The sequence below is a fragment of the Dermacentor silvarum genome, chromosome 3, assembly GCF_013339745.2.
Source record: "Dermacentor silvarum isolate Dsil-2018 chromosome 3, BIME_Dsil_1.4, whole genome shotgun sequence".
Lineage (NCBI taxonomy): Eukaryota > Metazoa > Arthropoda > Arachnida > Ixodida > Ixodidae > Dermacentor > Dermacentor silvarum.
Genome location: NC_051156.1, coordinates 118130634 through 118144070, shown reverse-complemented (window position 1 = coordinate 118144070; position 13437 = coordinate 118130634). Strand labels below are relative to the sequence as shown.

General features: G+C 47.4%; 2 protein-coding genes across 2 annotated transcripts in view; both read right to left on the bottom strand.

The window, feature by feature from the left end:
* LOC119445743 (monocarboxylate transporter 12-like) overlaps positions 1 to 13437 on the bottom strand; it is a 438947-nt gene that overhangs the window by 257133 nt on the left and 168377 nt on the right. The gene's annotated exons all lie outside the window — the stretch shown is intronic.
* LOC119445739 (monocarboxylate transporter 5) overlaps positions 7226 to 13437 on the bottom strand; it is a 37277-nt gene continuing 31065 nt past the window's right edge. The window contains exon 6 of the mRNA XM_037710026.2: positions 7226 to 7376. Within this exon, the coding sequence (XP_037565954.1) occupies positions 7243 to 7376 (134 nt within the window). The 3' untranslated portion in view covers positions 7226 to 7242. The remainder of the gene's footprint in view (positions 7377 to 13437) is intronic.

Genomic DNA, 13437 nt, shown 5'->3' with positions numbered 1-13437 from the left:
GCTGACAAGAACACAGCTTCAGCTGTCCCCCGAGCTCAAGCAAGGCTCAGGCAAGGCCTTTCGAGCGCCTTTCCACGCCCGATCCCGAGAAAAACCCGACCGGGACTCATGACTAGGTCAAAGAACAAAAAAAAAAAACAAGACGAGTCCTTAAATATACGTTGCTCGCAAGTCGCAAAAAAAAAAGAAAAGGAAATTTTACCCTAGTCGAATTTAAGTGTGTTGATGATTATGTGTAGTGCAAAGTGTTTTGACGAGGGAACCGAGTGTTTATTCATGAAGACTTCGCGTGCTACCCCGACATTACAGCCAAAGTGGTAGCGGTGGCCGACTGGAGGGGCGAAGCACTATTATCAGCCACAATACGCACTGACAACTGCATGGAAGCGGAAGAATGTGCCATAGCCCTCGCCATCAGCGCTCAACCCCCAGATAAGATCATATATATTTTTACAGATTCCCAGCAAGCATGTCGAAACTACGCACAAGGACGGATTTCACCGATCGCTCATAAAATTTTACACAAGAAGCAAAATGTTCCACTAGTTCACCAAGTCTGGACACCTGGGCATGCGTCTCTCACTGGCAATGAGCGCGTTCATGCGACAGCCCAAGGCCTAACCCTCCAGGCACCGGTGGAAGACCAGTCCAACCCGAACAAGGTGGAAACGATACCGCTTACATACACGCATATACTACAGCACCACAGACTATCCCGTAGAACATTCCCTCCACCACACGTGAAGCTAAACCGTGCAGATGCAGCCGCTTGGCGCCAGCTCCAAACTAATACGTTCCCCAGCCTTGCTCCCCGCCACACTTTTTACCCTAGCCAGTACCCCGACAAATGTCCTTTCTGTGGTGGTCACCCAAACCTCTACCATTCTACGTGGGAATGCTCCGAACCACCCGGCTTACCTAGAATACTCAACCCCTCCCCATCCCAGTGGGAAGCCGCTCTTTCCAGCACAGCCTTCGACGACCAGCGATACCTGATCGACGGGGACAGCCGGAGAGCAGCAGCAAATGGGGCCCTGGACTGAGCGCTCCACCCCTGGGACTTCTGTACAAAACATCAAATAAAAATTTTTACTTACTACTACTACTACTACTACTACTACTACTACTACTACTAATTCATGCATCCTGAACAGAGTGTTTGTTTGTGCTATGTAAACTACCCTGCCGAAGTTTTGTATACTTTTGCATGCTCTCTTTTATATTTCTGCCTTGTTACGCGAGTGACATGTTATTGTGTAGTACAAGTGTACTCGTGTGGCTTGTGTTGGCAGCCGATGTATCACGGGTTAAGTGACGTGTGAGTTGTGGTGGACTGATTTATGGACCTACGGACTCGTGCGTAGTGTACCTTGGTGTGCGCTACTTTCGTGTCTTCTTGGTATATTATTGAATAATATCCTTAAAGTAGGGGGTAGTGTCACAAAAGTGCGCTAAATCAGAGCGCGCGCCACGTGTCACGCAAGCCAGCGAAAGAGCACGTCGGCCCTGTGGCAGCTTCGGCAGAGGGAGAGAGCGCATACGCAACAGACAGCCGACTCGATCAACGGAGTCTAGAGGATTCGACAAGATACGCGAAGGTTAAGAGGAGAGAGGGAGGGCGGGCGCCGATACACCCTCTCAGACCCAGACTCACGGCGAGACGAGAGAGAGAAAGATTAGTGCGACAGCCCGAGTGTGCGCCAACGGATGAGTCACCAACCTTCTGGAATAGTTTTCGGAGCCGTGGTCAAAACCGTGAGAAATATCTAGAAGATCCCCAGCCTCTGATCATGCTATGGGAGCACGACTCAGTAAGAAAATTCGAGAAACGCCGGCGAAGGGATAATAACGCCACGCAGGGTCTGCGGAAGAAGGGGTTCCCCGGCAAGCTAGTCGTCGGCAGGCTAGTCGTCGACCTAGCGTCTGCATTTCCGAAAGAAGTTCGTTCTTCGACATTTGCCTTTGGCTACACCGAGACCGTGCGGCTCAAGACCAGCACGGGTGAATAGGACTGGGCGCTTTGTGTTCTTTTTCATTCTGTATTGCCCGAATTAATGACAAGCACTCTTAGTGCTTGTCGCTAATTCTTTTCTAGAGTTTTGTTGAGACCCATCTGAATTGCACTTTGATGTGTCTTGCCGAAATGTGTATGTGTGTATGTATGCCTTATTTGAAAAATATATTTTGCTGTGTTTTGACAACTCTGGGCTCTGACTCGGTCTTTGGCCAAAACCGGCGTTCGCTGGCACAGCATAAGGCCTCATAAGGTCCGAGCTTTCGTGGGGTTATTTCCGGAAGCTGATAAGTCGGCTTTCGAATTGGGCCCAGCATTGGTGCCTTATTCACGGGGTGTGTGACAATATACTTCAGGTGTTAGGTTGTTTTAAATCATTTGATGCGAACGAAAAAGCCGCACTTGATTCTAGCATACACCATAGCTGACTACCTCAGAGCACTCATTCGACATCTCTGTCGCGTCCTCGCATTAATTTTTTTTAACACTTGCCAACGTATATCCAGTCAAACGTGAAGCCGAGAGTTGCTTGCCGCTGGAAGGCTTGGTTCTAAAGGGTTCGCGTTTTAATATGAAGCATTGTACAGAAACGGAGTGGTAAATTCCACGTTGCACTGAGAATGCACACACGCCCGTATAATTTTTCGGTTTCCCCTTATGTGTGAAAAAAAATATATATATATAAATGTTGGCATAAGCCCGCACCTCCAATAGATGTAACGGGCATGAAATAACGGTCCGTTATTTAAATAAATCTAACGGGTACAAAATAATTAAATAGTGGTTGCTCAACCGTGGGTTGCTTTTGGGTTGCTCAAATAGTGATCAACCCAAAAGTACTTTAAAGGAATGAGCCAAATAAAAAATAATTTGGGGGCTAAACCTGTAAGGTGCCGCAGGATTATACAAGTAGATGTTCATGTTATAGGTGATGTAAGTAAAAATCAGGATGAGGCACATGGTGTCAAGCTCCTTGGGTATTATAAATTAAATAGCTACGGCAGTGATCCGCAGTTGTCGTTCTGCTGCTTAATTATTGCATGGTGTTAGAGCGGGTGGGAAGCTCCAAAGAGAGGCATTTTGCAGTTCTGCAGGTCTGCGCCCTTCATTCTCCGTGCAAGTGCTACTTCAAGACCGTCACCATCACTCGTCGGCCCGCAAAGCTGTGAAGGCCCTTTTGTCATTCTTGAGGGCGACTGGCCTATGTGAACACCTTTGACTTGCTCATGCCTTCCGCGTGCGCGCGCGAGCTCACCGTGTCCTCTCCCCGCCCTCCTCCCTCTATCTTTTCCTTCACTATTTCCCGTTCCCCGAGTAAGTTAGCCAACCAGACGCAGTTCTGGTTAACATCCCTGCCTCCTCTCTTTCTCTCCTCCTCCTCCATTCTCCTCGGCCTGTTTGCCAGGAGGTAGGCAGGGTAGGAGTGGTGTGTGCAGGTGTCTTTCGGGAGAATGCACTGCTTAAGAGGCTGATGCATTGTGGTGGGCTGAAGAATGCATTGTGAAAAAGGCCGGTGAACGCAGAAAAACCACCGGCAAGAGCAGCGAGAAAAGAAAGATAGACGGTAGGAAAGGGAAAGGAGCACCATGTGGATATAGCATGCAGTCACAGTCATCTAACACGGGGGGGGGGGGGGGGGGTGAGGGGTGCACCGCAGTTGGCTTTAACAGTGTAGATGGCAGGAATCAAAGATGCAAAAGTAAAGTGAAGCGGTGAAAAGACAGTGGGGCGAGAGGAGTTAGGGAGCGCCCGGGAAAAAAGATACATGGGACGGAGGGAGAGAGAGAAAAAAAGTCTTTATTGAAGAGTCCCTGCTGGGTTCGAAAGGGGAACAAAGAGAGACTGGGAGTCTATAGTCCCCGTAGAGCTGCCCTTCCGTCAAACGCAGGCCAGGCCTTGAACTGTAGCGGCGTCATCCGGCAGTCGGACAGCCCAGAGCTGGTCTTCTGGGCATTCGCAGGAGAGGTAGATACGGAAAGAATGATGTAATGCACCAGTTGCAAGAGCAGGGCTCGCAATTTTCCCGTAGTTAGAATAGTGGTGTAGGTCTCGGGCAAGATGGACTCGACATTCGTGGCGGCGCGCATCGAAAGACGATTCGCACGGCGCGCTGGCACGATGTTAGATAAGGCATTTCATCTTCCCATGTCACGCCGCACGAGAACAGGTTTGAGGGACGACGATTGAAACGATGCAAGTAATATGGTAAGTGTCCGTGCGCCGTGAAGAGGTGCCCTAGAAGTGGGTGAGGAGGAAACCAACTGGGGATTTCGTGAACGCTCCTTACCCAATTGTATAGGCTGGTGTCTTTGCCCTGTCGTTGCCAATAAGAGTGCCACACGTTTGGCGAGGTTTTTAAGAAACGCATGCGGATCGACTTCCCCGAGACAAGGCACTCGCGAATCATGCCGGTGGTAGCAGCGGACGAGGTAGCCGTCTCTACAATCTCGTTTGCAACTACTCCCCGATGACCCTTGAGGGCTTGAGAGAAGAGCGCTTTCTTAATGTGCCAGGCGTGCGCGTCCGTAACCGGAAGGTGTGAAAGCGCGGTCAGCATCGAAAAGCAATCAGTATATATGTATGCACAAGCCTTGTCGCACAGGGTCTCTACATACGCGAGTGCCTCGGTGAAGGCGACGACTTCAGCATTATACGCGCTGGTCGCATTGAACACCCGAAATTTTCGAATAGTGGTCGGGTGTCCGATCTGGTCGAATACGACAAAAGCCGTTCGACAAACGCTTGAAAGCACCGTTAGTGTACAGATGGTACACAGGAGCGCAAGATATCTGGCCGGCCTGCGGAGGGGTCAGTCGCTCGAACTGAAATCATCATTTTTCGCGAAGATGGTCGAACCAATTGAAAGGGCGTTCAATCGCGCTCGGGTGGAACGTGTCCTGGCAGCAATGCGTCCCCTCGCGAAGCGTGAACAGTGACAACTCCGCTGCCAATCTGTCCAGCTCCACAGTGAGCGGTGGACTGCTGGCCAGAAAGTGCAACACCGAGGTTCTGGTGGTGTGGTAGGTGCCTGTCAATGAAACGAGGAGAGAGCATTGCAGAGATAACACGCGGATGGTAAGGAGCGTCGTGGGGAATGAAGGTCACCATACCGGGGATGCGTATGTAATCGCAGGCAGCAGAGCTTGTCTGTATAAGCGGCGTAGAATGACGGGATGCAACGTGTAGTGCAAGAGAATGAAATTGAGCAATCGTGTAACCTATACCTCCACTTTAGCCTTCATGTAATCAACACGGGCATAAATATTCAGTCGGTCATCAAATACAGAGTAAGTTAATTGGATCTGCATGTTTTAGGAAGGCGCCATCCAATCTAATGGACGGTAGTTGTTGGGATGTGCCAATGTGCCTATTGTTGAAGAAGACGGAAAATGCTTTTTGGTAACAAATTTGGACCTTGTTTTGGCGGTCCCAATTGCAAACCAAGGCGAGGACAGAGTCTGAAAGAGCCTACAGTAGCAAACGCTATGAGCCTGAAAGTAAGGCGAGAGTGTCGTCCGCATAAGCCTGAATGTGAACGCCCACTGAAAGGTTAAGATCTGGCAGGGAATCTATTTCTAAATTCTACAGCAGAGGGCTCAGTGGCGAGTCCTGCGGACTGCCTATGGGTGAGCGAGCCTACATGTCCCCCGCGTTCACGCGAAACACAATCCTTCGGCCCGTTAAGGATGGCTTTAGTAGATGATAAAGGTTCGTCGGGGCTCCAGTGTTTGCGGAGAAAGAAAAGGAATGCGTCGCGCCACACATTGTCGAATGCACCGGCGAAATCCAACGAGACCAAGACTCCTGGTGTTTTCTCAGCCTTGAGCGCTTACAGCCGCTGCTTTAGGGCGTACAGGGCCCAATGGGCAGTCCGTGCATGCGTAAATTCGAATTGCTCGTCGTGTAGGAAATCACGAGATTAAAAAATTAAAGAGCCGGGAATTTAGTAACCGTTCTAACACCTTACCGAATAGAGAATTAATTACGATTAGTCGATAAGCGGAAGGTATGTTATGAGGACGGCCGGGCTTTGGAATGAAAATGATTCGACCCACCTTCCAAAGAGAGGGAAAGTAGCCTAATCTGAGAGATGCGTTAAATATGACAAGAAAACGTTGTGGGTGCAAAATGAAGCAAATTTCGCACGAACATGGCGGTTAGCCCGTCAAGACATGGCGCAGGGCGCGGGTTTTCGAGATCCAATGCGTGTTCGACCTCCGCTACCGTGAATTGGTGGCCGTCAGGTATCTAAGGGTAGGGTCATCCAGTCACTTCTCGGATGCGACGGTGGAAGTCGTTGTTCGCTGTGGGGTTCTCCACAGCGACGTGTTTGCCCAATAACAGCGCGGCCGAGTCCGAAATGGAGGCGGTGGAGGTGCCATCCGGCGCCTCAAGCGGTGGTAGATGTTCTCGCTAGCGGAAGCTTTTCCAAGACATATTGGAAAGGTTGACCAAATATATTTTTTTGCTGTAAGATTGTGGCATAGAGCCCTATCAGATGCGGCCTTCGCCTTACGGATGTTACGCTTGTAAACAGCGAAAGCGTCGGCATACTACCTTCGAAAAAGCGCGCACAAATCCGGATCACTTGCACGCAGGTGTCGCCTGCTCATCGCGCGCACCCTCTGGTGCTCCTCGTTCAACTGAGGGCTTCACCACGTCTTCGCCCCAGGGCTGTGAGACTTCGCCCAGGACTGTGCGTCCACTGCGGCCGCTATATGAAAAGGACGGAACGGTCTCATCGCGTTAAGCAGGAATTTCATGACCAGAAAGAAGGTATCGAATGCCCATGACAGAACCGACATAATCTGTCGGAAGTTGCGAAATTCAAGTCAACGATTTTCGCATTTAGTGACAATGTACACGCTACACCTATTATTTGCGCCTTGAAAACGTTGTTTTGGTATTATATCTGTGGTAAAAGATGTGGCTGAAATATGACGGTCTAACATAACCGACCCCGATTACCGTTGCCAATAGACTCAGAAGTTCCCGCTTGCTCTGGAAGGGCCAAGCAAGGTAGCTAAAGTGCAAATAAAACATGACATATGTCTGGGGAAGCAACAGAAACTGTAACGGTTGAAGACTCAATAATAAAAGGTTGCTTCTCACGACGTGAAAACCATTTTGCCGACGATGGCATCATGCTACAGTCTTCTGTCCTCCACCTTTAATGTCCCTCATGCTGCAAGTAAACTCAATTTCTTATATGGCTGGGGCAAAATTTATTAAGAGTGAACACCTGTTGGACTCTTCTTCTGGCAGAAATCGTACGTAGCGAAGAAAACAGCGGTGACCAAGTTGATGATTCCCAGCACCTGGTAGTAGCTGTCGTACGATCCGGTTGCATCCCGAAATTTTCCTGCATGCATAGTAATAACATTAAATGAAGGAATGAAGGAATTGTGTTACTGCGGAATGTCTAGCGCATAGCCTAATTATCGAAGGAAAGGCAAGTTATGAAACGCACAGAGCATTGAGAAAATGGCGTCCCTCATTTGCATTTGACGTCGTTTTGCAACAGAGTAGAAAAGTCTGAAAAGAAAACTGAATGTGCTTCGTGGAGGTGGTGCGTTTTGTCGTTGAATTATTTGTTTTTTCTCGCTTAGTTGGAGAACACGCTGCACTTCCGCGATATGCCAAATGGTGAGTGCTCTAACAGTAGTTAAAGCAACCGTCATCCCTCGGATAGCTTTCTTCATAGAGTGGCTTTATTGAGAATATTGGAAATATTGCAACTTCAGCCTTAGATTATTCCAGAATATTTCATTTAAAATTATTATATATACGTGACACTATGAAGTGAGGAAATAGGAAAACACGGGCACGCGTACATACAATGATGACCATTCAGCGTCGGCGCGCTGCAATTGGCGGGCAATGGTGGGCGGGACAAGGCCTTTGGTATGATTTGTATATAAGAGCTCAGGCAATGAAATGAAGCGTATGAAGAAGCCATTCAAATCTACAAAGTAAGCGCCAGCATAGCGTAGACATCAGATTGCTGTACATTGAGAGGTTTGTTTGAAGACGCGTTATATTTTTTGACGGATACATTCGCTCTGAACTACTCGTCTTCAGCCGAAAAGCAATGAGAATTGCTTGTCAGGGTTAGGTGCCCTAGGAGGTAGGGGGGCTGGACGCTGATGCTGGAGAGAAGATTATCTGCCATTTCCTTAACTGGAGGTCTCGGAGAACGTCGGCACGTGTTGTTTAATTAATTATTGTTTATGAAATAAAGCATTCGCTTCCATCTTTTACTAATTAAAGGACAGTAAACTTTACTCCACTGCCATGAATGAATAAAGCTACGCAAGCTTTATTTTGCGCCCTAAGACAGTGATCCAGATGATGATACCCAAATTACACTGCTCTCCGGTTTTGACCTCCATTGATATTTCTATTTAGATGACCTGAACTTCGGACCTAAGATAAGTCCTCCGAATGATTGATAGTTAGGTATATAATTTTCATGTCAAGCTCCTAACATAATATTTCACGGCAGTGGGCTAGATATGTAGCGCCTGTAATAAATACGCCGCATGTGCGTAGCACAATGGAAGCTCCGGCACTAGTTTTTTGGCAGGAATTCAATATATGCTTCCGGCACGCATCCATATACTGAACGCTGCAGTCTTTCAGGAAAACGTGTGTGGAAAACTGAACTCTGCCGAAGCAGACCGTGCGTGCATTATGTAATAAAGTTAACTTGCTATAGGGGTAAGGTAGAAAGAGAGAAAATATAAATCTGGTGATGTCATATTATGCCCTTCTCTCTTCCGCTTGCGGAAATGTCCACTTCGTGCGTGTTTCTTCCCAATCACGTTCTCGCATTATGTTATGACTACCGCTCACACTACACTTTCCATAGATGTTTTTACTAGCGTAACGAGGCACCAATCCCCAAAGCATATCTCGGAACACGACCACAAATAATAAGCCGCCTGTGGAATTTCAAGCAGTAACAGCTTTGGGATTCAGCACTCTGACTCTCATCTGTATGACCTATTTGCAATGGCACAAAGATACGCAGTAGGCATTCTGTCCTAATAGGTTTACCTACCACATATATACGCATACAGGGTGTTTATTAATGCGAATAGCACAATTTGCCTGCTTCTGCCGTTTCCAAGGTAACTATGCCTCTATCTAGCCTCTTACACCGATTCATTGGCTCAAGTTGTCGGCCCGCTTGGGCAACTAGGTATGTGCTCGTGGTCTTCATGTCATTGTGGTCGTTTCACTGTCATCATTCCACCTTCGACATCCCATGACTCTCTTTATGCCGTCCTCATGCTATCGTATTCAAGCTGTCGTTTCACAATCGTCATCGCTTCAATATCGCCCTATCGTTGTCGCCACGCCCTCGTCATCACACCACATTCATCGAATTATCAACTTCATTCCTTGTTCGTCAGTCCATGCAGGATTATCCTGGTGTTATTATGCCATCGTGGTCATTGCATCATCGTAACCCAGGCGCGATCATGCATCCGTTGTCGTATCTTCCTGGTCAGGCTGTCTTGGAGGGGTCGTCGGCGTAATTCCCGCTTCCTCGTACAGTTGTCGCCATACCGTCATCGTCATACAGTCCTCGTCATCTCATGGTCCTTATATTGTCGTCATCACGTTGTCTTCGTTATACCATCGTCATAATTAATTTTAAGAATTGACATATCATTTTAACCACGCTGTCATCGTTATACGTCTTTATTGTTCGATTGGGATGATTATTTCTTCATGAATCCGTCATCACTGCTTTGGCGTCATACGGTCGTCATCATGTCTCCATGCTAGTGGGGGACCTTGGCAAGCAAGTGCCATTGAAAAGTGCGACGATATCTGAGCATATGGCATATTGCCGAAGAAACGAAAGTCTCAGAAAACCACTATATGTGTTAAATAAATGCGACTTCAGGAAAACGGTCTGTCCCAACATTGCTCGATAGCTATTTGCATTATCGTCGACGGTCATCGTGAGATGAGTTCTGCCCCACTCTTTAAAGATGCAGGTTTTTTCTAATAAATATCAGAGCCCGTCCACTACTGTGAAGATGGAAGCCAGCGAAGCTGTTACTATGGTGGGACTTCTTAAGTGAATATTGCCCCCACGAAGCGAATGCGCGTATCGTCGTTTGGCATAACCTAATCGAACATGTTTATCATGAACGTTCCGGATGAGAAACTCGCGTTGAAGCCTCGCCGTCGCACTGGGGAAGTTGGCGCAAGCGTTGCCAAGGCGTGCACCACCATTCTCGGGTTCCTGGAGGGCAAGACGACGCTGACCTTTCGTCTAAACATCGCGCTCCCTCAACTCGGGGTCCGTGGCTCTTCGCTGACGTTTTGTCTGGGCTTCGGAAGCCCTCACGCTAGAAACGGCACGTCGACGACGAGCCCTTTCCCGAACGCGTTTGCAGCGGCGTTGTTCAAACTCGTTAGGACACGTTGCCAGTTCCTCATGAATGGCTCATACCCCCTTAAGCAATGGCTCATACCCCCGTAAACGCGGCCTCCCCGTTACAACGACAGAAGAACAGGGAAATTTACGCCGGAATGATTAGCGGCAACGCAGCCAGCAGTGGAAGCACACGACGACGAACGCGAGAGCAGTGGCTTGATAGCTACCCTGAAAAGGCTCAGTGCTTGTTCAAGGCAATTTTTTGGCATTGTCTGCATATCTATTAACCAATTTCGGACAACCTATTTTTGATGATATTGTTGGGAATCACCTTAAAATTACCTCATATTCTTTAAGCACGCGCTCGTGCTCGGCACGGCATCCAACGGCACAAGCGCAAACCGAGGGGCGCCAACGAGCCAGCTGCGGAAGAAGCAACGCTCGAGCCAATGCTGATGATGATAGTTTTTTTTCTACACGCGGACACGAACCGGGGGGAACTAGCCCTTAACAGCTTCGCTGTAAAAGTCTGAGCGTAGAGAACGTGGCCTTTTCGCAGAACATTTCCTAGCCGAGGCGGGCATACTTTGCTGTTAAATAACCTGAGTAGCAGAAGATTATCGCTATAATAGAATCTGTGGAGGCCGTTGGTTATATGGTAATGTTGGAGGAGTTTGCATTCGGTGCCACCACCATTTTTCTAAATCTTGAAATCGCACCTAGCTTTGAAATTATTGATCAAGTTGCAATGGTATATGCAGGCAATGTCAAAACCGAGCGCGCCACGAGGGGAGAAAAGGTTCCCTCACTACCATTTCAGATGAAACGCTCCGTGGCGGAAAGCAAATAGGTGCATTAACCGGAAGGATGTGGAGAAAAATCGTCATAATGTAGGATCGGGGAGCGCTCTGTTTCGATATATCACGAATTGAATGTTAAAACTTGATGATGAACACTGTATGTACCGGAGCATAATCCGCACCCGGTGTATAGTGTATAGCGTATCAGTGTATTGGGGACAAAGATAAAAATGTTGCTTTGAGAGTCCGTAACAGCTGTTTAATACCGAGAAACGACCTTCGACAGAAAATAGGTGTTTAGCTTGTCTGACAGCACTAAATTGTAGGCGATCTAAACATTAATTTACTACGAGTAAGAGTTTGGTTCGTTTATTATGCTCTCTACAGAAGCAAATAACTAACAACTGTCAAAATTACTGTCGTCAGGCTGCCAGAACAAAAAAAGTGACAGGCATGCGCGGCACACGCAGCAAAGTCACAGCGTAAGCTGGATGAACGGCTCCATAGGAGCTCCATTATAGGCAGCACGAACTACAGGGTCTTCGCGGCAAATTCTCCGCGTCGTGTTCACGAGAACGATCTGAACTGTCCGCCCGGCGTCGAAGGCGAGCTGCGGCTTGTGTTGCAGCGGTGTTCTGAGTTCCATGTTCCCTGGTGGCAGCGGTGCGCGTAGCTGTACGATTCGCTTCTTCAGCAGCGGTTCGTACCTTGCGAGGCGGCACCATAACGGGTACCGAAGGGTAAACACATATATGCAGACTACGTGGCGCACATGTCACATCCGTTGACCCATGGCACGGTACGTTTCTGTTGTTAATAATGATGGTTTATTGCCATCCCCTTCAACACGGAGTGGTGACAAATAGTCACCTATATAATCGTTCGACGATTATATGGTAATGTTTTCATCGTCTTCATAATTTTTAGTTCTTCCGCATATTCGACTACACTGAGCTTCAATTATGCCATGAAAGGGCAGTGTTAGCTTGCATATTGCCCCTGCTTTTTTTAATTACGGTGTATATTTCATACACCCTACCAACTTCCTGAGCTGTGAAAATGACCTGGAAGTATTCGGCGTGCTCAGCGACGACCATCGCGGAGAAAATTTCGCTACGCGTGCGGCAAAAGTTAGCTGGCCAAATCTGGTCTCGTTATCTTCAAGGGCGCCCCAGACCATAAGAAATAAGGTCATATATAACCTGCATGAATCCGTAGATAGTCTACACCGCAGGAAAATTTCAGCTTTCCAGCACGTACAGTGCACGGGCTATAGTGCGGAAAATACGGTACACCGAATTCAATTTGATAATGAATGATTCTAGTAGAAGGAGTTGGTCCAAATTTGATTGCGTCCGAATATAACATGTAATCAACAGCACTTAAGAAACGGTTCAAACAGTTAACAGATAGTGTGAATGAGTCTGCTCTAACTCCCGTTATTAGCGGCACAGTATGCTCCCTTCGCACGAGAACTCTTTCGCAAAAAATAACCAGGATTTACTAAGCTCAGAGCCTTTAAAAAAACACCTGTATAGTCTAGAAGCAGACTCTATATCTGCCTAAACATTAAAATTTTATTACACGAACCCAGTTGAACAGTTATACTTTTCCCCAATAAGACCAATAAAATAAATAAATAAAATCCCGAGATTTACGATGCTCTGAGTACATTTTTGGCGTGAATATGTAGCAATCAGACGTTATCGAAATTTTTAGGTATTAAAGAGCTTAGCTTTTAATTGTGCATTAACTAATCGCAAATGTGGTTTTATGCCGCTAGGAAAACATATCGTTCAGTCATTTTAGGCATTTCCCACCCCGATTTTAACAAAGAGAGCACACGACACTTAAAAAACTCATCGGCCCTTCCACTCCGTGAAGATGGATGATAAGCGAAGCTTGTCGCTTTGTATACCTTTGCTATCACCTTTGCTATTGTAGACCTTTGCTATCAACTTAATATTTACTGGAATGTCTCCTTGTTCTTCATTCTGCCTTAGAATATCTTCATTCATGCATACTTGCGTCGCTGTGCGTCTGAGCGGATGACAATGATGAGGGAAAAGTTATTGTCGAACCAGCAACGCTTGCTTTCGATGTCTCGAGTTTGCTCGGCGGCGTGGTTAGCAGCATTCGCCCGCCGTTGCCGTTTGCGATTCTTCAAAATTAAATTGCTTCAAAATTAAATCTTTCCTTCACGTAAGACAATGAATGGCTCATAC